At 40.1% G+C, this 21,796-nt stretch overlaps 1 protein-coding gene and 1 long non-coding RNA gene across 51 annotated transcripts in view; both read left to right on the top strand.

Annotated features, from left to right (window-relative positions):
- The window catches only part of ARHGAP26 (Rho GTPase activating protein 26), an 840,200-nt gene that overhangs the window by 649,575 nt on the left and 168,829 nt on the right, over positions 1 to 21,796 (top strand). For all 50 annotated transcript variants that reach the window (XR_013394918.1, XR_001445584.3, XR_013394919.1 and 47 more), the window contains 3 exons: positions 2,888 to 2,953; positions 7,442 to 7,516; positions 20,097 to 20,184. Coding sequence is in view for 47 of the 50 variants with exons in the window: in XM_077937293.1 (XP_077793419.1) it covers positions 2,888 to 2,953; positions 7,442 to 7,516; positions 20,097 to 20,184 (229 nt within the window). In the remaining 3 variants the exon portion in view is untranslated. The remainder of the gene's footprint in view (positions 1 to 2,887; positions 2,954 to 7,441; positions 7,517 to 20,096; positions 20,185 to 21,796) is intronic.
- LOC144329564 (uncharacterized) lies at positions 4,356 to 5,358 on the top strand. The gene is made up of 2 exons (XR_013394924.1): positions 4,356 to 4,899; positions 5,059 to 5,358. It is a non-coding gene; the product is annotated as an uncharacterized LOC144329564 (long non-coding RNA).

The following is a 21,796-nucleotide window of genomic DNA, read 5'->3' on the forward strand; positions in this document are numbered from 1 at the left end:
GATGTTCATAGTAACGTTATTCACAACAGCAAAAAAGTGGAAATAGCCCAAATATCTATCGGCCGATGAATGGATAAATAAAACGTGATATATCTGGACCATGGAATATTATTTAACCATAAAAAGAAATGAAGTACTGATGCTACAACATGGCTAAGGCTTGAAAACATTATGTTAAGTAGAAGGAGCTAGACATAAAAGACCACATAGTGTATGATTCCCATTTATGTGATGTATTCAGAATAGGCAAATCCATAGAAAAGGAATTCTCCCCACAGCTGGGAGAAGGGAAGAAATGGCTAATGTGTATGGGTGTTTGGGATAGGGAGGAGGGCAAAAATGTTCTGGAGTTAGATAATAGTGATTAATATACAGCTTTGTAAATACTCTAGAAATTGCTGAATCATACACTTAAAATGGGTAAACTTATGGTATATGAATTATATACCAATAAAGCTGTTATTTTTTTTAAATCCTTCCCTGGATTCCAGCAGGTATTTGGCTTCTGTATTATAGGTTGTTACTAAATTTGAAAAATGCCTGCTGCATGAGTTAATTGAGTTTTATTTGAAAGAATTATTTTGATTTGACTTTCAGCCTGTAATCAGAAATCTTGAGATGCCACAATGTGCAGAGCAAATACTCTATTTATACTGGGAAAAACAAGGGATTGAGTTAATAGGCTCCTTACCATTTTAAGGGAATAAAAAGAATGATTTGTATGGCAAGTAATCTGCAGGGAGAAAAACATTGTTTTTCTGTTTCTTTTCTGGTATTTTACTTACTATCCTGGAGGCTGAGTGTGTTTGTAATAAGCATCACTAAGCAATAACTGTACATGTAAGTATAGGAACTATTAATATTTCAGTTTGGGAAGAGTTGTTTTAGGAATTAGCATTCTTTTTTAGTTTGATTTTGGGAATTCTTAGGGATTGAAAACATGTTTTAAAATCTTCAGCACAACTGACAATTGCAGAAATGTGGAACCAGCCCAAATGCCTATCAGTTAACAAGCAGATAAAGAAACTGTGATATATATATATGATGGATTACTACTCAGCCATAAAAAGGAATAATTAATAGCATTCGCTGCTACCTGTATGAGATTGGAGACTCTTATTCGAAGTAAAGTAACTCAGGAATGGAAAATCAAACATTGTATATTCTCACTCATAAGTGGGAGCTAAGCCATGAGGACGCAAAGGCATCAGAATGACACAATGGACTTTGGGGACACAGGGGAAAGGGTGGGAATGGGGTAAGGAACAAAGACTACAAATAGGGTGCTATGTATACTGCTTGGGTGATAGGTGCATCAAAATCTCACAAGTCACCACTAAAGAACTTACCCATGTAGGCCGGGCGTGGTGGCTCATTCCTGTAATCCCAGCACTATGGGAGGCCGAGGCCAGTGGATCACATCAGGTCGGGAGTTAAAGACCAGCCTGGCCAACATGGTAAAACTCCATCTCTACTAAAAATACAAAACTTAGCTGGATGTGATGGTGGGTGCCTGTAATCCCAGCTACTAGAGAGGCTGAGGCAGGAGACTCGCTTGAACCCAGGAGGCGAAGGTTGCAGTGAGCCAAGATCATGCCACTGCACTCTAGCTTGGGCGATAGAGTAAGACCTTGTCTCAAAAAAAAAAAAATACCCATATAACCAAATACCACCTGTTCTCCAATAACCTATGGAAATAAAAAAACAAAAATAAAAAAGTAAAATATTCATCTTATCTAAATTTACCCCTATATGCTAAGAATTAAAGAAAGATTCAATTTGGATTAGATCCGAGATGAGTTCAGGTTCTGCTCACTTCTCATTTATTACAAGTTTATTACTTTCCCTGAGATGACCACAAATCATCTATAAATACTTGCTTTTCTACTTTCTGCCATTTTCTTTTCCACTCTGACCATTAAGTGGTAGAATGTCTTGTCCCACTGTCCTAAGAAGGTCAAAGATGAACCCATTCTTAAAGATTATCACTGGGTCACCAAAACATGGGGGTGAATTTTAGGGAATTTCCAGCCTTGTTGTCATGTTAGAAGTTTCCAGCCTTGTCTGGTTCTCTTCTGTGGAAGAAGCTGCTGCTGTTGATCATTTATTTTCTGAGCGAGAACCCTGTTGCCACTTGCTCATTTCCCCCTGGAGGATGGCCCCACTGCCTTCATGCTGCTTCCTTAGGTAGTGTCTTTGTTCTTGGCTGTTTTAATTTTCCTCTGAATCATTTTTCTTCTTTTTTTCTTTTTCTATTTTTCCTTTCTTCTAGTCACCTGAGCAGAATTATACTAAACTCAGGGCCACATTTAAGGCAGTTTGATGGTATGGGCTCTAGAGCAGTTCTCCATGTATTGGCTCTGCATCTTTGGTCAAGATATTTAGTTTTACCAAGCCTCAGTTTCTTCATCTGTAATATGGGCTGATGATAATGTCAGTGTGGAGGACTTACTGGGATCAAGTGAGATAATCTATTTTAAGCACTTACCCAACATTTATAGAGCACTTAATTTGTGCTTTTTGAAGGAGACCGTAATTAGTTCTACAGCTTCTGTTAACAGCAAAACAATGTAAAGGTACCTATCACCCTATGCCGCAGTTTCTTCACCTATAAATTGAAGATAATTTTACAGCTTACTACAACTTGAGGTTACTATGAGAACTAAATGAGATAATACATGCAAAGCACTTAAAACCATACCTAGCATATGGAAAGCTCTCAATGCCAGCTATTATTATTATGATGTTATTCCTGTACTGTTATTGGGAAACATTAAAAGGATGTGTGACCACAGCATGCGATTGATTCATCCTGGATTGGTTAAGCCCTATCCTGAGGTTGATTTCCATGGCTAGCAACTTAACTGCCCTTCTCTTGCACTTTCAGCTGCGCAGTTGGACAGCATTGGCTTCAGCATAATCAGGAAATGCATCCATGCTGTGGAAACCAGAGGTAAAGTAGTTTAACAGATGGCATTGTTCTCATAGAAGGTCATGCATCTGGTGAGGAGTCAGACCTGCTACCTGCTGTTTCCTGACTTTAAGTGACTCATTAGCTCCCCAAGTGCCATTGTCAGTGGATTTCCACAAGTTCTGTTCGTCTGAAGCAGGAGGTCCTAACTGATTTTGTGTCACCAACTTCTTTGGCTGATCAGAAGAATGTGTTAAATATCTAAAATACATAGGATTATAGAAACCAGTTACTGGAATTCAGTTTTTAAAATATTAAAAAACACAGGGTATCATGATATATGTGTTTCTTTGTTAACAGTTTGTAAGCGACAGTGGTGGGTCTGATAACCGACATAACTTGGGAGCAGTGATATTTCAAGATATCCATAATAATTGTAATGTGTTATGGAAATGCCTGTGATTTCTGACCAAGTTGCAGGTACTGCTAATGCTCCTGTGATTTGTTGCTTCCATCCGTAAAGGAAGGAAATGCTTAATGTCAGTTGTAGGTTAGTGAAGATAAAGATGTAATTGTTTTCCTGTCTAAGTTCATAGACACCCTGAATTTTCTCTGGCAGACATCTTGGGGTCTGTGAACCCAAGATGTCCTTGGGAGCTAGTCCCTGGGGACCACCCAGGTAGAGAGAAGATCAGTGTTCACACTGATCTTTCCCAGGTCTGTGGGAGCAGACATTAAGATCAAGGAAGCTGGTTCATCCTGATGGTCTCCATCCCTTCTTCAGAGACTGCCACAAAGGAGATTCCTCAGTCCCAGCAGTTTGGAGCTTTGAGTTTGCTGGTCTGTTGTACCACTGAGAAAAGCTATTAACCATGTTTCCACTGGATTTGATTTGAACCATTGTCAGAGATGTGAATCTCATTTACTCTATAGCCTCTTAGCCTACCAGCCCTTTTTAAGTAGTGGAAAGAAATTCTCTCTTTTAAAGCAGGAATCATAACTCTTACCAGTTGAGAAATGCACAGTTTTTTTTCATAAGGACTGTGAGGCATTAAGTAAAGGGAGATTTTAAAAACCTACCCTTATGTATACTGTCAAAAGATATTTTTTCCAAAACAGTTGTAACGTATGGAAACATTTTTTAAAATGTTCAGTTATTTCTCCTGTACCTCCCTTAAACAAAGACTTAAGGCAGCTTGTAAAGGTAAGATATATCCAGAGAATATAAAGTAGAAGTAGGTGACATTTCTGGGAATTGGCCTTGAGGAAATAAGGATATGGGCCAGATTGAGCAATAAGGATGTTTACACAGTGGCGATGTTAAGGTACAAAATTGTGAACTGGCCAAATGTCTAAAAAATGGGTTAAATCAACAATGGTATGTCTGTGTAGTAAAAAACTGAATCACTAACAATGCAATGGAAATACATGTTTTGACATACGGCTTTTTTTTTTTTTTTTTTTTTTTTTAAGACAGAGTCTCGTTCTATTCCCAGGCTGGAGTGCAGTGACGTCATCTCGGCTCACTGCAACCTCCGACTCCCTGGTTCAAAGGATTCTCCTGCCTCAGCCTCCTGAGTAGCTGGGATTACAGGCACACGCCACCACGCCCAGCTAAGTTTTTATATTTTTAGTGGAGACGGGGTTTCACCATGTTGGCCAGGATGGTCTTGATCTCCTGACCTTGTGATCTGCCCACCTCGGTCTCCCAAAGTGCTGGGATTACAGACATACAGCATTTTAAAAATTATTTATAATATGTGAAAAATGCACGTTACAAAGCAGCTGCTCAGTATGAGCCCGTTCTGGGAGCAGTGGGGAGAGGAGCAGTCGTATTGTACAGGTTTCATTGTGTTCTCAGTGGCTCTCTGCTGATTTTTACTGTCTCACTTTGACTCATCTATTTACCTTACCTGTAGTTTCTAAATTTTTTTGAAGTGTTCATTACTAAGGTAATTTTTCTTTTTTCTTTTTTCTTTTGAGACAAAGTCTTGCTCTGTTGCTTAGGCTGGAGTGTAGTGGCTCAATCTCCACTCACTGCAACCTTGGCCTCCCAGATTCAAACCATTCTCCTAACTCAGCCTCCTGAGTAACTGGCATTACAGGTGCCCGCCACCATGCTCTGCTGGTTTTACCATGTTGGCCAGGCTGGTCTTGAACTCCTGACCTCAAGTGATCTGCCTGCCTTGGCCTCCCAAAGTGCTGGCGTTACAGGCATGAGCCACTGTGCACAGCCTAATTTTCAACAGAGGTTTTAATTTTTTTTTTTTAATTTTAAAAGAAAAGACCGAGAATAAAATGTACAGAGTTTAAAGGTAGAGGCGCAAAAATGGAGCCAAAAGCGAATCTAAAAAAAAATCTCTTTTCCCCAGTAAAGTTCATATGCTTGCTTGAGCTGGGCCACCTGTTCATCTCTCAGATTTTAGCAGCCAAAATCAAGAAAGAAACCTAATCATTTAAAACTGTTCACAGAGTCTGCAGTAAATGCAAACTGGTAGCTCAGGAGGACAAATTTTTCTGATGTAAAACTACAAAATAAATACAATAAGTAGGGGAAGAGGTATACAAGTTCCTCTTCCTCCTCTAAAATGAAAATGGAAATGATGTATTTTAACTTCTAAGAAAGTCTTCATTGAGCACAAAGAAGATATAAGGACAGTATGAGTTAGGTGCCATTTTAGCATAAATAGTTGAAAAAAGTGGGTATCTCCCTATTGCAGTGTGTGTATGTGAGTACGTATTTATGGTGACCAGAGATGAACAGACTTTCCATACTCTCTGGGATTTGACAATTGTCCAGCGGGAGGTGGGATTGTGTAAAGTTGCAGAAAAGCACAAGGATAGAAGTAGAGACGCTTAACTTAAGACTTTTCAAGCTCCCGAGCTGACATGTTACTGAATCAAGTTTCTGACACTGAGTAACTTGGGACCCATCACTTAGGTTTTGACCAGGGCCTCCTAGTCCATGAATCATCCAGAATGATGTACATGAGTTTACAGGTCCTCTTTAGCTGTAAAATCCTATCATTCCAGACCACTTCTTTTTTTATTCGTTAGTTCCATGTCTACATAGGTATTGTTGAAAGTACTGCAGAGTTGGTCCTTTCCTGAATTTCTTCTGAAAGATTGTGTTTTGGCCCCTAAGTATTTTATACTGATCTTGATGGAGTATAAACTCAGTGTTTTGTTTATTATTGTGTACCATAGACTGATCCAGGGGCTGAGGATATAATGGTGAACAGGACACAATTACTGTTTACATTCTATTGAGAATGTAACAGAAAAAAACAAGTAAAGAATCAAATAAAAAAGATAATTTCAGATATTGTTAACTGCTATAAAGAAAGAAATCAGGGTAAGGGAATGACCAGTGGTATTGATTGTGGGTTGCATTAGATTGAAGCGGTTGCATTGAAGCTGAGATCTGAATGATGAAAAGCTCTGGGAGAAGAGCAGTCCTGGTAGAGGAAACAGCTGTAGCAAAGGCTATGAGGTGGGGCCATGAGCTTGGCACATTGAGGTGACAGGAAGGCCACTGTGTGGAGCAGAATGCATGTGGTCATTGATGCAATCAGAGGTAGTCAGTGCTCAATAGTATAGGCCTTATAGGCCATCCCAAGTAGTTTTGGTTATGGTCTAAATGCAATGGGAAGCTACTGGAGGGTTTTAAGAGAAGAGGTGATATGAACTAATTTGCACTTTAGATAGTTCACTTTGGCTACTGGTTGAAGAATGGACATCAGAGGAATAAAATAGGAAGCTGGAGCTCTGCTACTTGAGAGGGGTCAGGTAGGATGGGCCTGGAACTAACAGAAGAAAAATTGTTTCAAGTCACCTGGTCTAAATTGCCTTCTTTTGTAGGTGGTACAGTGGTGATCTAATCCATGTATTTAAATGAACAGAAACACTGAAGTGGATTGGTTTTTGATTCTTTGTTTAGATGTTTAATTTAAAAGTAAACCCTTACTAGTCTAATTGTACAGTTGAATGAAATAAAGGTGGTCTTTTTTTGATGAAGAATATTTATATTATAAATGACTGGATCTTCTAATTTCTCAGTCTTGGCTAACATTCCTTAAAATTAAAAACGGTCTTACACTTCAATATTTTTATTTTATATGTAAAAATAGATTATAAAGTGTCTTTTTCTGTTTTATGGATTTTTAATCATGTCATTTTTGGCATTTTAATTTTAAAAACTGGTTAAATATGACATATTTAAAAGTGTACATTTTGCGTCTTTTAGAACTCTTCAGATGCTGCCTTTGGCAAGAGAAAAGGAAAGTTGCTTTCGCCTCTGATGACTGAACTAACATGAGGGCTGAAGTGTGCAGCACATCCGTGAAATCCTAGACAGCTGTACCAAATCCCACTCCTTTGCTAAGAGCTGAGCTGAGTGACAGGGGACTTTAATTAGAGCAGCTTTTAGGAGGACTGAGAAAATGAAAAAAAAAAAGTACACTTGGCTGGATTGGCCTGATTTGTGTTCTGACGTGTCTCTAATTAAATCATCACTGTTTCTTTCCTCAGGGATCAACGAGCAAGGGCTGTATCGAATTGTGGGGGTCAACTCCAGAGTGCAGAAGTTGCTGAGTGTCCTGATGGGTGAGTGCGGCAGTGGCTCTGCTAGGCCGGTCCCTGGGTGGGGGGCCCACTCTGAGAAGTCACCAGGTCCGTGAGTAGATACAGTCTGTGGCAAAGGAATCAGGGTATCCATGAGCTGTCACCCAGAAGTCAGCTGCCTCATCAGTCAGTTGTCATGGCTTCAGGCGCTGCTGGGAAAGGTTCTGAGTAGGACTGGACAAAATAAAAAATGCCAGGGCCCAGACACCACACCCTCTCTGTCTGTAGGTTCAGCGCTTCTGGTCCAAGTGGTACTTGTCACTCACGTGACCACCACACCCTACTCTGTCTTTAATAGCTCATGACTCCCTCCATTCTCTTTTGGGGCAGGTATTTAGTGGGACACACCCACTGCCCAAGGAAAGGCATCATTCTGGGCTCCAGAGGACCTCAGAGTTCATGTTCCTGATACTGAGCAGGTGTCATGTAACTCTCAGATAAAATGTATATAAGCAGATAAATCTTCTGATCCTCTTCTAGATTTCAACTGAATACTTGTCACTTGAGCAGCAGAACCCCGTTTGCCACTGGCTGATACAAATATAAAACCACTGACTCCAAATGTGCAGTATTTGAATCAAAAGCCCATGAGTCCATGAGCCAAATTTGCTTAGGCTGCAGATTTCCTGTATTTTTAGATATGAGTGCAGCCAGCCTCCATGAGTCACATGGATCTAAATGGCAAACAGATCAGATTTCACAGAGGCTGTTATTCCTCCCCATGGAAGCCCTAGCTTGTAGAGATGGACTATCACTTGGGGTACCCAGCTCAGTGTTTTGGACAGGGACAGTTCTTGTGTTAGCATTTGTAATTTATTTTGCCATCCCACTTTCTGAAAATAGCTTTCTTATGTAAAGAAATCTCTTCTGTCGTGTTGGCCAGAATGACTGTCTTCACCTCTTTTAGAGAGAGTCATTCACTTCTTGTAACCCAAACCCTATTGTATTGCTAATTAGTGTGAGATCTGTTGTTTGAAACTATGATTATTTGTGAGGTGCTCTAGCAACGAGTATCTGGGTTTTTTTTTGTTGTTTAAGATTTGATATATGGTTGGTTTTTATAAAAATTAAACTTTTCATTTTGAGATAATTGTAGATTTACATGCGGCTGTAAGAAATAATATAGAGATCCTGCGTACCACTTACCCAGTCTTCTCTAAAGGTGTAACATCTTGCAAAACACAATTTTAATATCACAACCAAAATATGGGCATTAATTTAGTCAAGAGGCAGAACATTTCCATCACTAAAAGGATTCCTTGTGATGTTGTACAAGCACGTACCTCACTTCCCACCTTGCACCCTGTGTCTGACCCCTGGCAATCAGTAATCTATTCCCTATTTCTATAATTTTGTCATTTCAAGATTATTATTTAAATGGAATTATACAATACAGAACGTTTTGGGATTGGCATTGTTTTTCAATCAGTGTAATTTTCTCAAGGTTTGTTTTTGCTGTTCCATGTATTAATAGTTCTTTTTTATTGCTGAGTAATATTCCATTGTATGGATATACTGCACTTTGTTGAACCATTCATTTATTGAAGGGCATCTGAGTTGTTTCCAGTTTGGGGCAATTATGATAAAGCTTCTGTAAATTTTCATATATAGTTCCTGTGTGAGCGTATATTTGTTCCTCTGGGATAAATGTCTGAGTGTGCAGTTGCTGCGTTGTATGGTGATAGGCTTGATTTTTGAGAAATACTAATATAAAGAAGAATTAAGAGTCTAGTATCTGTCAATCCTTAGTTTTTCATTTCTGACCAGAGCTGCAAACATTTGTGGGGTGTCTGATATTTAGAACAGATGTCAGGTACTAGAGATTAAACTTTAGAAAGAGCTGTTTCTTTTCTGTAAGGAGTCCTGATAGGGTGAAATATCTGTGTGTATGAAAGCTGTAATGTAAAGTATGATATTCGTGCTTAATATGTGCCGGGTCTAGAAGATTGAGTAGTGTAGTGAAGGAGAGAGTAGAAGAATAATTCCAATTCAGGAAGTATTCTGAACAAAGGGTCTACGGTGGCTACAGCAAAGGGTATTGATTCTATGATTATTATTTTAATATTTCTGAAAGACAGGCCAGGCGCAGTGGCTCACGCCTGTAATCCCAGCACTTTGGGAGGCCAAGGCGGGCAGATCACGAGGTCAGGAGATCGAGACCATCCTGACTAACACGGTGAAACCCCATCTCTACTAAAAATACAAAAAATTAGCTGGGAGTGGTGGCAGGCACCTGTAGTCCCTGCTGCTCTGGAGGCTGAGGCAGGAGAATGGCGTGAACCCGGGAGGCAGAGCTGGCAGTGAACCAAGATCACGACACTGCACTCCAGCCTGGGTGACAGAGTGAGGCTCCATCTAAAAAAAAAAAAAAAAAAAAAAAAAAAATTCTGAAAGACTTTCTTGAGGCTGGGACAGGAGAGTTTTAAAGTTGAATAGCTAAGGTGGTCTCTTTTGTTGAGGAACTTGAATATTGAGGCAAAGTGTTTGGAGTTTTTTCTATAGGAAGTAAGAAACTATTAAAAGTTCTAAATGGTGGGATTATATCCATTATGATGCTTTTACACACAAAAGTGTCAAGAAGACAATTCAGAATACTTTACAAGGGAAGAAAAGCATTTATTTGCTCACATAACTGGTGAATCCAAGACAGAAACGTGGCAGAGTCAGGGATGCCAATGATGTCTTTACTTTTGCTAGATCCTTTGCCCCTTCTTTCTTCTGGCTTCTCATGTTCTCTGACCTCTTTTGGGCTTGGTGTGGCTTTGTTCTCCGAGGGAGTGTACCAGACAGGTTCAGCCTCTGCAGTCCTTGGAGCCTGTGGTCACTGAGAAGAGAGTGCCTTTCTTGGCCGTGTTGGCAGAAGGCTCCAGTGAGGACTTTGCTTGGCCAGTATGTGGCCATTCACATGATTCGTTTCTCAATCTCAGACCAGTCACATGGCCCACAGCAGATGGCCTGGATCCTCTGCCTGTGTTGGGGGATATGGGGGATGGGGTGGAGGGTTGGGGTGGGGACGGGGTTAGTCCCTGAAACCCAGTGGACTGAACAGGATTATTGATAGGATGATGGAGGAGTGCTTTCCTGAAATAATGGCTGCGGGTAGCTTTTTTAAAAAAAGTCTATCTAATGCAGATGTAACAATATCAGATTCTAGCATTAGGAGCATAATCTTGGCTACAATGTGGAGCATGTATTTGATTATGGAAAGACATGGAGGCGGAAGATGGTTGTAGTAGATTAGGTAAGGCAAACCCTATCAAAGACTGAACCAGGTGCTCTGAAGTCAGGAAAAAAGGACAGACTCAAAATGAGTATAGAGAGAGAATCAACAGGACTTTTAACCAACTTGATATGGGGGAACAGAAGGGGCAGAGAGATTTCAAAGATGACAGATTATTATGTAAGATGACACTAATGAAAAGAAATATGACATTTTAGACTGCTTTGCTAATCTAAAAAAGAACCACTTTAGCTCAGTTGTGTTAAGCAAAAGAGTGGTTATGAAAGGATCTTGTTTTTATCACTTTTCTTAGTGGCCTTCACACAAGATATTTGTCTTGTTCTCTTCCTTGGTTTTCCTGGGGATAGAGAAAATAATCATGAACATTTGAGAAATGTCATGAAAAAGTAATAACTAGCAGCTGAAAGTCACGAGGGCAGCTGCCTCTGCCAGGAGGACATTACAGATAGACTGGAATCTAATCTGAGATCCAACCAGAGCTGCGAGATGACCACAGTGCAACACCTAATTGAAAGTTGAGAATGGTATACATGATTCTCCCTAGCAGTTAAGTAAGTTTGAATACAAAAAAAAAAAAAAAGTAAGTTTGAATCTCTCAGTTACAGAATCACCAGGACTCCAGACCTGAAGGAGGAGCTTCATCTTCTCTTTTGTGAACACGCCCTCAACTTCATCAATTCTTGGTACTCGTAGTGTCTGGGCTAGCCAAGAGTATAAAATAAACATGGCACCCGTGCTCCAAAACCTTCCCCTGAGATGGCTGGGCCGAGTGAACCTTTCATTAACTATTTCTTTATTATAAATTCATTGGATGCTTATTATGTGCCAGGTACTGTGTAAGATTTGGTTTATCTGTCCAGGGCTCTCAAAAGTGGAGTAGTATGTTTTGGTTATTGAAAATATGGCTGGTCAGGCATGGTGGCTCATGCCTATAATCCCAGTACTTTGGGAGCTGAGGCAGGTGGATTACCTGAGGTCAGGAGGTCGAGAGCAGCCTGGCTAACATGGTGAAACACCATCTCTACTAAAAATACAAAAATTAGGCTGGGCGTGGTAGCTCACACCTATAATCCCAGCACTTTGGGAGGTCAAGGCAAGCGGATCACCTGAAGTCAGGAGTTCTAGACCAGCCTCACCAACATGGTGAAACCCTTTCTCTACCAAAAATACAAAAAAAAAAAAAAAATTAGTCAGGTGTGGTGGCGCATGCCTATACTCCCAGCTACTCAGGAGGCTGAGGCAGGAGAACATCCTGAATCCGGGAGGCAGAGGTTGCAGTGAGCCAGGACTGCTCCATTGCACTCCAGCCTGGGCAACAAGAACGAAACCCCATCCCAAAAAATAAAAAATAAAAAAATTAGCCAGGTATGGTGATGTACACCTGTAGCCCCACTACTCAGGAGGCTAAGGCAGGAGAATCCCTTGAATCCAGAAGGCAGAGGTTGCAGTGAGCCAAGATTGCACCACTGAACTGCCAGCCTGGATGACAGAGCAAGACTCCATCTCAAAAAAAAAAAAAAAAAAAGGCTGAGAATTAAGTAAAACCAGAGACTTTTTTGGATTACTTGGAGTTTATTTTTTGCACTCTTAATACATTGGAGGACTTTGGGTTGGAAGAGGACTATAAGAGCCAGCGCTTTGAGAATGTCTTCTTTGTACTGATCAGGATTCCTTAAGAAAGCTTGCTAAAATTCCTCATAGCGAGTGCAGTGTGGCTTTGTACTAGTGTCCTACCAAGAGCTACACTTGATCCCTTCCTCCTAGCAACAGAAGTCATTAGTCTTTGGAGAGTGAAAAGGACTCTCAAAGACTTGCAGATTCCTAGAAATAGAATACCTTCTGTGTGTCTGGGGGATTTCCCCCCTGAATATTAAGTAAAGATAAATCTTTCCAAATTTTACCCCAACTTTTTTGTCTATACTATTTAATATATTAATCAGCTGTATACTTGTTCAGTGTATGTCTGTCTCTCTTCCTGTCTCTCAGTACATATTTTAAATAAATTTTTTCCTAATGAAAAGTTATGAGTGGTCATTGTGAAAGTTTGGAGGAATACAAAAAGTAGAAGAAAATAACAGTTCTATAGACTAGAGTTAACCTTTATTAACTGTTTTGTCATATGACATCAAAATGTTATATTATTACATTTTAAATTTAGTATGGTATAATATACTATAATAAATATAGCAGTATGTTTACAAAATTAAACTCACTGTGCAGATATTACAGGTTTTATTCATGTAACACTATAGAGTGTCTCTTGTCACATGTCATTCAAGTTCTTCTAGAGTATGATTTTCTTAGGCACATATAGCATAGATGCTCTATAACTTTTTAATCAGTCCCCTGTTCTTGGATACATGGGCTAATTGCAATTCTTCATCATTCTAGAAAGCACTCAGGTAAACATCCCTATGGAGGCAGGACAGAGGGTAAACATCCCCATTGAGGCAGCAGAGATTAAGAGCATGCATTTTGAGATTAGATAAGTTGCAGTTCCACTGCTTATTTCTTTGACGTAGACAAATGATTCACACTGGTCTAGTCATCTATTTCCGCATCTGTAATAATGGCTCCTGCCTCCATAGTAATGTGAGGATGGAATGAAAAGATGCCTGTGGGTTGCTGAGTCCAGAGCCTTCTCATGTTAAATATAAAATGTTAGCTGTTATAATTTTTATACGCATCTTTAATTATTTCCTCTGGACTTATTTTAAGTTGTTGAATTGCTGGGTCAAGGTATGTACATGTTTTCAAGGCTCTTAGTTGATATTCCCAAGTTTGTAGTTAGCAAAGTCTGAGGAGAATATCCTATACCCCACATCTTTGCCATGCTGTGTATTGCTGTTTTGCATATAAATTATAAACATTTTTAAAAGTACATTTTTAAATTTAATTTTGCATTTCTGTAATTTTGGGTGAGGTTGTACTGTTTACATGTTTATTGCTGATTTATACTACTTTTGTTGAATTGCCTGTTTGTATTCTTAGCCTGTTTTTCTATTGGTATGTTCTTCTTTTTCTTTGAACAAATTTTTTTGTTTTATTTTTAATATTATTATTATTTTTCCTGTTCTGTCGCCCATGCTGGAGTGCAGTGGCTTAGTGTTGGCTCACAGCAACCCCTGCCTCCCAGGTTCAAGTGATTCTCATGCTTCAGCCTCCTGAGTAGCTGGGATTATAGGTGCATGCCACCACGCCAGGTTAACTTTTGTATCTTTTTAGTAGATTCCAGGTTTCACCACGTTGGCCAGGCTAGTCTCGAACTCCTGACTTCAAGTGATCCACCTGCCTTGGCCTCCCAAAGTGCTGGGATTATAAGGCGTGAGCCACCGCACCTGGCAGTGTGTTCTTCTTTTGATTACAAGACCCTTTTAGATCTATAGGCTATATTTTCAATATGTTTTTTCAGATTATTATTTGTCTTAAACTTTATGGTGCATTTGTTTTTGTTGTCTTATGAATATTTTATTGAGATGGGGGTCTCACTCTTTCACCCAGGTGGGAATGCAGTGGTGTTATATTGGCTGACTGCAACCTCCACCTCCTAGGTTCAAGTGATTCTTGTGCCTCAGCTACCTGAGTAGTTGGGACTACAGGTAGTCCACCATGCCCAGCTAATTTTTGTATTTTTAGTAGAGATGGGGTTTCATCATGTTGCCCAGGCTGGCCTCAAACTCTTGAGCTCAAGGGATCTGCCCACCTTGGCCTCCCAAAGTGTTGGGATTGCAGGTGCGAGACACCATGCCTGGCTATTTTAAATTTTTATGATATCCAGTCTGTTATCTTTTTTCTAAACAAATTGTGCCATAAAAGACCTTCCCCAGGCCAGGCGCGGTGGCTCACACCTGTAATCCCAGCACTTTGGGAGGCTGAGGAGGGTGCACCACAAGGTCAGGAGTTTGAGACCAGCCTGGCCAACATGGTGAAACCCCATCTCTACTAAAAATACAAAAATTAGCCGGGCATGGTGGTGCACATCTGTAGTCCCAGCTACTCAGGAGGCTGAGGCAGGAGAATCGCTTGAACCTGGGAGGCAGAGGTTGCAGTGAGCTGAGTCGTGCCGTTGCTCTCCAGCCTGGGTAACAGAATGAGACTCTGTCTCAAAAACAAACAAACAAACAAACAAAACCCCTTACCCAATCTAGAATGACAAAATCCTTAATTTCCCTTAAAATCTGTCATGCAAAATGGAAACTCTCCTTTTTCCTCTAATACTTGTCCAGTTGACTGGTATCCATATAATGAGTCATTTTCCCCTTTCCACTACTTTTATATATCACCATGTAATCATTCTTTTATACATATTGAGGGCCATTGAAGGAGTTTGTATACATATTTTTCTAAAGGCAAACAAATCTCTTTACTGTTTGTTTTTCTGTAATTCTCAGTATTTTAAACACACCGACATTTTTCACCTTTTTAATGTTTAATTTTTCTCCCGATTCTTTACATTCTAGCAAAAATTCTCAAACTTGTCCCCCATCTCAGTGTTACTCATTTAAAATTGTTGGGTCGACTGTGATTATTATTTTGCTGTTTACAATGCATATTTTAACTTTTTGTAATTGGATTTTCCAGTGTCTTTATTATCTTATTTAACTCCTTTTATTTCTACTTTTCATCTGTAATCTTTATTATTTCGGTCTATTTCTTGTTTTATTTTGTTGTCTTAGTTTCTGGCATCCATATTTTTTGAATTTTATTTATGTGACAGAGCAGGTGCTGTCTGAATTATTTTTCAGAGTGCTTTGATCTCTGTATTTTTTGCCAACAAATATTTTATAGGAGTTTATATCTTCTGTTTAATCAAACCTTTGCTTTTAAACTCACTGTGGAGATTCTCCTTGTTCTGCTATTTTCCTGAATGCTATTAGAATCATTATCTTGCATGATGATTGGAGGGCTATTGTACATGATTTGAGCCAACTTTCTGGTATTCTTAAAGCTTTCATTTAGTGGACCTCTAAGCCTGCATTGATCTTTCCTGGTTTTGCTATTTGGTCATGGTCCTGGGAGAAGCCAAGTTTACTCCTGGGTAATCTGAAGCGTGCTGTGGTTCTTCCCTCATGGCTGTCATGTTTCTTCTAGGGTTCTCCTGAATTCACTTGCCTTGATATAAAAGGACTCCTCTCCACTTCTGCTCTGCAGTCTGATTTCATTGCCTGGATTATAATCTCATGACAGCTCTGGGTACCCCAGAAAGTAGCCCCCAGTAGTGTGTGTGCTGGAGTGGGGTTGGGGGGTTGCAGCATAGCCTTTTCCCCACACCCCCGGGTGGCTTGGGCTAAGTTTTTGGTGGGCAGAGGGCCACCACCTATCACTTTGTTTCCCTAGCTGAGTTTTCCTCAGGCCTTCATCTGAGCTTTGCCTAGTGGATATCCTGGTGGCAGGAGAATGTTGACTGAGAGCCTAATTTTCTGTGCTATTAAAAATTTGTGTTCCTTTTGTGTATGTGTTTTTACCATGATGGTAAAGGACTGCAAATTCAGCATCACTGTTTTTCTCATCCTGTAACCTTTTTTGTTCTTCTCTTTTTTTTTTGAAACCACATTTAAAGCAAACTTAGTAAAACAGAGAACACAACGAAGGTATTATAGAGCAGTGCTGTAAAGCACAGAATTATAGTAGCATGCTTCCCCCACTTACCTCAGACCCAGCCGTGAACTATCCTCCCTTACTCTGGGACCTTGAATGTCTGCATTTCTTTTTTCTATGCCCTTTATTTCCCGTATCTTTCCACAGAGTGGCATAAATAAAAGCAATCAACAACTTCTTTCTGAAGAAATCAAAATGCTTTATGATGATTTCTAAGACCTAAAGGTTTGCATAGGATTGAGTGGAAACAGCTCAGACTTTGAAGACTGTAGACTGCTGGAGTAGGGGAACCATGGGAAGAGCAAACGTCCAATTTTGTCTACCAGTAAAGGGGAGCAGACCAAGGATGACAGGACCAGAAGATGATAGACTACTTGGATAGAGGATTGATCATTCTGGGAGCTAGCAATACGGCTACTAATCACTATCCTGAGTCCCCAAAGAAGAGACACACAGATGGAAACTCACCTCCTCCTCTGCTCCAGCCACCATAACCTTTGCCTGTTGGGATGCTTCAGGCAGGCCCTCATAAGACTGGGGCTTGAGCCAGTAAGAGCTTTCGGATCTCAAAACAGAAGGGACTGTTAGAGATAGGAAATACACATAAAAAAACTGGCATTAGCAGTTGCCTCTACATTTTCACGTATATGTCTTTTTTTCTTTGAATTCTTAACATGTGCATATATTACTTTCTCACTTAAAGAGAGAAAAACATTAATTTGCATACAGTATAATGTAGTATTAGGAAATTTAAGTGTACATAGGTAACTTTCCTAATGATTTCCTCCAAAATATCCTTCATTTTGTCTGCAGCACAGTGATAGACTAGATGACTCTTGGGACTGATCCAAGTGTGACATTTCTAAGATGTTCTCCCCTTATAACCACTGCTTCCAGTCTGTGTGTTCTAGTTTTCTGAATTCATGTGATAGTAGGTTCAGGAGGAAATAACATTCATTCTGCTTTCCCCACATGATGCCTTTAGTACACTGGATTGCTCCTCTAGTTTCGATCTGTTTTCCTGAGCAGCAGTGGTCAAGGGACATGGTGGAGAGAAAGGTACTGAGTTCTAAAGAAGAGTGTAAATGGTGTCTCTGCAGCATATTCAGATGCCATCAGGAAGCTTCTGTATGTGAGGGGAGCATCAGGAGGGAGGTGTGGAAATCAGCAGCACTTTCTGAAAATGGTGTAGCTTGGGAGGCTGTATTCAACTTAGTTTGGATTTTAAATGAATTAAAATGGATGTGCTTGAGTTATGAGCCTTGCCTCATCAGTGCTATAAAAAGCCCTTTAGCCGGGCTGTAATTTGACTCTCCTCTCTAATGTTACGCAATATTCCTATGGTTACAGAGCCCGAATAAGTGGAAGCTAATCATTAGTTTGCTAAATGTGGTTCATGGAACAGTTCACAACTCCCAGACTTGCCAACTGCTGCTTGTTCAGTTTCATGTTCACTCTTCTTGGGTAGAAGTTGGTTTCTTCCTTAGAAAAATGTACAGTAACATTTGTCTCACATCCAGGAACCATGCAGGATGGCAGCTCTCCATGTGTCTTAGGATGGGGAGGGAAAGAGGTCATGCAAAGCAGAGGTTTTTGATACATACTCTTCTGCAGGAAAAAGCCATTCAGGGAGTGCAAGATGACAAAGACACGAATTAAAGTGGCAGACATTTTGGATACTGGGAAAATCACATTTTGTGAACTCCTCAGAAATTTGCTGTGACAGGACTCTATGGAATTTATTGTTCTGTGGCCCCAGAAATAAAATTATGCTCTTTAGGTTCTTCCTTGTTTGTTTCATGTGACAAGAAAGACTTCATTTTATTGCTCATGGTCACCTGCAAACATCATACAGGTATTGTGCCTTTGAGAGCCACAAGTTTCATGAGCTGGAGGCCCTTTCCTCTCTCATAACCCAGTGTGTGTCAGGGGAACACACGGAGAGCAGCAGATACCACTTGGATTTGTGCCCCTACCTGGTGATGATAGGCTAAATCCTGAGGCCATTCATGAGTATTTGGCCTCTTTCTATTTGGATGAAAGTGGTTTCTTTCCCAGTAAATGGAAAATGTCTTGTGCCCACCTGCGACTTACTTTTTTCCAGCTGAAAGACTGTTGGCCCTGCAGGAGGAACAGCTTTCTTCATTGATATCCCAGAATTATTCTTGGAGACTGTTCAGAAAGATGCAGTCTGGTGGCTGCCTCCCTTTACCTGGTGCATCATTTAGATCTCTTTGCATCGTAAAAAGACGAAAACCTGACCTCATCTGGCTTAAGGGGAAAAAGGAATTTACTGGCTCATGTGGTAAGAAGGAGAGGCAAATACAAGGGTTCAGGATCCACCATTTCTGCTTATCTCATCTCTGGATTTGTCGGACTTTCAGGCTCTGTGTGGTGGCACCTGGCAGTTACATAACCTCCCAGTGCAAGCCTAGCAAACAGCAAATATCTGTTCCTAACTCCTGGAGAGTTACTCTGATTGGGCAGGCTTAGGTCTTGGGCCATCCCTCATCCAGTCATTAAGTCCAGAGAGATGATCTACTTTTGGCCAGTCTGTCCTGAATCCCATTTTCCACCCCTGGAAAAAGTAGGAAAAGGGTTGCTCTCCTACTCAAAATGAGGTGCTATGCAGGGGAAAAAAAAAAAAAAAAAAAAGGACTGGGAGCTGGCGGGCAAAGAACTAGTCTTTCGCTAGTATGAGGGAGCTGGATTCTCTGTCCTGTGCCCTGAAAAAGACTGTGACCCTCCCACCGGTACGTGTATGACCTGGCCTGCCTCACCAGGGACAGGATGGAGATCTGTGAAGCAATTACACTCCCTAACCCCTGCCTCTTCTTCTCATCTCCTTGCGTGCCACTCAGGAAGATTACAGGAATTACCTCTTCTGATCTTTTATCGTACATGCTTGTTTAAAATATACTGATTTGTTTAAAAGTCCATGCAAGAAGAGACAAAAGAAATTGTCAGAGCTGATAGTTATGGTGGTTCTCATTGCACATTTGAACTTAAAGCAATTTTTTAAAACATACAAAAGTAATGGAATAAAATGATACCACAGTCCACCACTTTAACCCAACCACTAATTTAGAGTATTTCCTTTCAGCCTTGTTCATATAAAAAGTTCATAGAGAAAGTTTCTCACAAACATATCTTTTTTTTTTTATTTGACATTATATAATGCAGGCATTTTCCATGTTACTTTACAGTCATTGTTGTCATATAAATCAGCGAGGTAATATTCCATCAGGTAGACATACTGTAATTCACTTAATCATTCTTCTATCATTGGACATTTAGGTTGTCTCCTTTTTTTTTTTTTCTGCTTTTACAAAGAAGAGTGTATGCTGAGCATATCTGGGGTCTGTAACTTTTCTCCTGCGTTATCTTATTTTCTGAGGATAGACTGTGAGAAATGGGATTACTGGTTCAAAGGGTGTAAACATTTTTAAGACTTTGATACATATTACCAAATTGCTTCTCAAAACTGTTGCATTTATCTCTCCTGCTGCCAGCAGGATAGGAGAGGATCAGTTTCACTACATTCTTGCCAGCAATAGATACTGGGATTTTTACACATTTTCCTAATTTAATAGGTTAAAAAATTCTCGTCGTGTTTTACTTTGCATTTCTCTAGTTACTAGCAAGATTGGATGCCTTTATGTGTGCTTATTTATTAGTTCCATTTTATGCTGTGCTTTATGTATTGTCTTTTCTTCATTTTAGACCCCAAGACTGCTTCTGAGACAGAAACAGATATCTGTGCTGAATGGGAGATAAAGACCATCACTAGTGCTCTGAAGACCTACCTAAGGTAGGGACTTTCCATTTGCAAGGCAGAGTGCCAGCTAGTTATCATGCAATCAGGAAGAAAGCAGTTTTATTTTCAGACTCCGGAGAGCTGTCGGGTGGGTGTTTGAGATGTGGAAACAGCTTCTGTGTGGGTGCGTTTAGCTCAGTTGGTCAAACCAATTGTAAATCATCCATAGTTGATGGGTTGCCTTTGTGCAATGACACCATGAGTGATTTAGGAAACTTTGTTCTATATGAGAAGTATTGTGATAATTAGCCTTGAACAGACCCTACAATGGGGTCTTCCCCAAAGTCCCTGAATAATCTGTTAAGAACACAAGGAATCATGAATCATATTCAGTTAAGAATGCATGATTACATACCCCATGTATTTTGATAGTTTCATACTTTACACAGAGTACACTGCTGACAGTGGTTCTTAAAAATGAGAACGTAATGGAACTCCTTTTTGACTCCTTCCCTTAGATTGGACAATATTATCTCCCTGGAGATACTATTTTCCTTGTATCATTTATAAATGATATTACTGAACCCTCTTTATACCTCCTTTCATTATTAAGGGTTGGGTTATTGACCAGCTGCCTGCATCTTAGTTTCATGAATAAACCAAAGTATTTATGCTGGACTTGAAAGACAGGAATACCATAGTTCTTCTTACAGAAAAAGGTGGGTCCTAGTCTTTTTTTTTTTTTTTTTTTTTGAGACGGAGTCTCGCTCTGTTGCCCAGGCTGGAGTGCAGTGGCCAGATCTCAGCTCACTGCAAGCTCCGCCTCCCGGGTTTATGCCATTCTCCTGCCTCAGCCTCCCGAGTAGCTGGGACTACAGGCGCCCACAACCATGCCCGGCTAGTTTTTTGTATTTTTTTTTTTAGTAGAGACGGGGTTTCACAGTGTTAGCCAGGATGGTCTCGATCTCCTGACCTTGTGATCCGCCCGTCTCGGCCTCCCAAAGTGCTGGGATTACAGACTTGAGCCACCGTGCCCGGCCGGGACCTAGTCTTAAAAGGAGAGGAGAATGGTCATCAGAAATAGCATAAGTCTTTGTGCAGATTTTTTGAAGATGCAGTTGGCTGGAAAGCAAAGGAAGGAGGCCACAGAAAAGGAATTGCTGTTGTAGATTTTATTGGCTATTGGGTAATTAGAGTCAAGAGTAAGACATAATGTGTTAACTAAAACTAGGAGTCGAATTAAGGGACCCAGTGAGAATAAAATCTGAGCCAAGAATAATGTATAGTCCTATCGAGAAGTTTCTTATTTGAACTATCAGAAAAAAACTCAAGTTTATGGTTAAACATACTCATACCCTAGCAGGTAAAATTTGTTTATATCATACATAATGTTAGGGGTTCTAGCCCTTTAGAATTCTGGAGCAATATTCCATAGGGAATTCACCACCAAAACACCTACAAAAGTCTTTTATAGTGTTTCTAGATGAATTGATTCTAACAACAAGCCTCTGGGAAGATCAAGAATTGCAAATATGTAGTTAGTTGCGTGTTTCTCAGACACATCTTAAAATGCTATTGTTGATAGGTGAGTCACTGACTGAAAAGGAAATCTCTTATTTTGTGTTAGACTCTTGCATTAGCACTATTTTAGTGTTGACAATGAAAC

This window comes from Macaca mulatta, chromosome 6 (assembly GCF_049350105.2).
Source record: "Macaca mulatta isolate MMU2019108-1 chromosome 6, T2T-MMU8v2.0, whole genome shotgun sequence".
Classification (NCBI taxonomy): Eukaryota; Metazoa; Chordata; class Mammalia; order Primates; family Cercopithecidae; genus Macaca; species Macaca mulatta.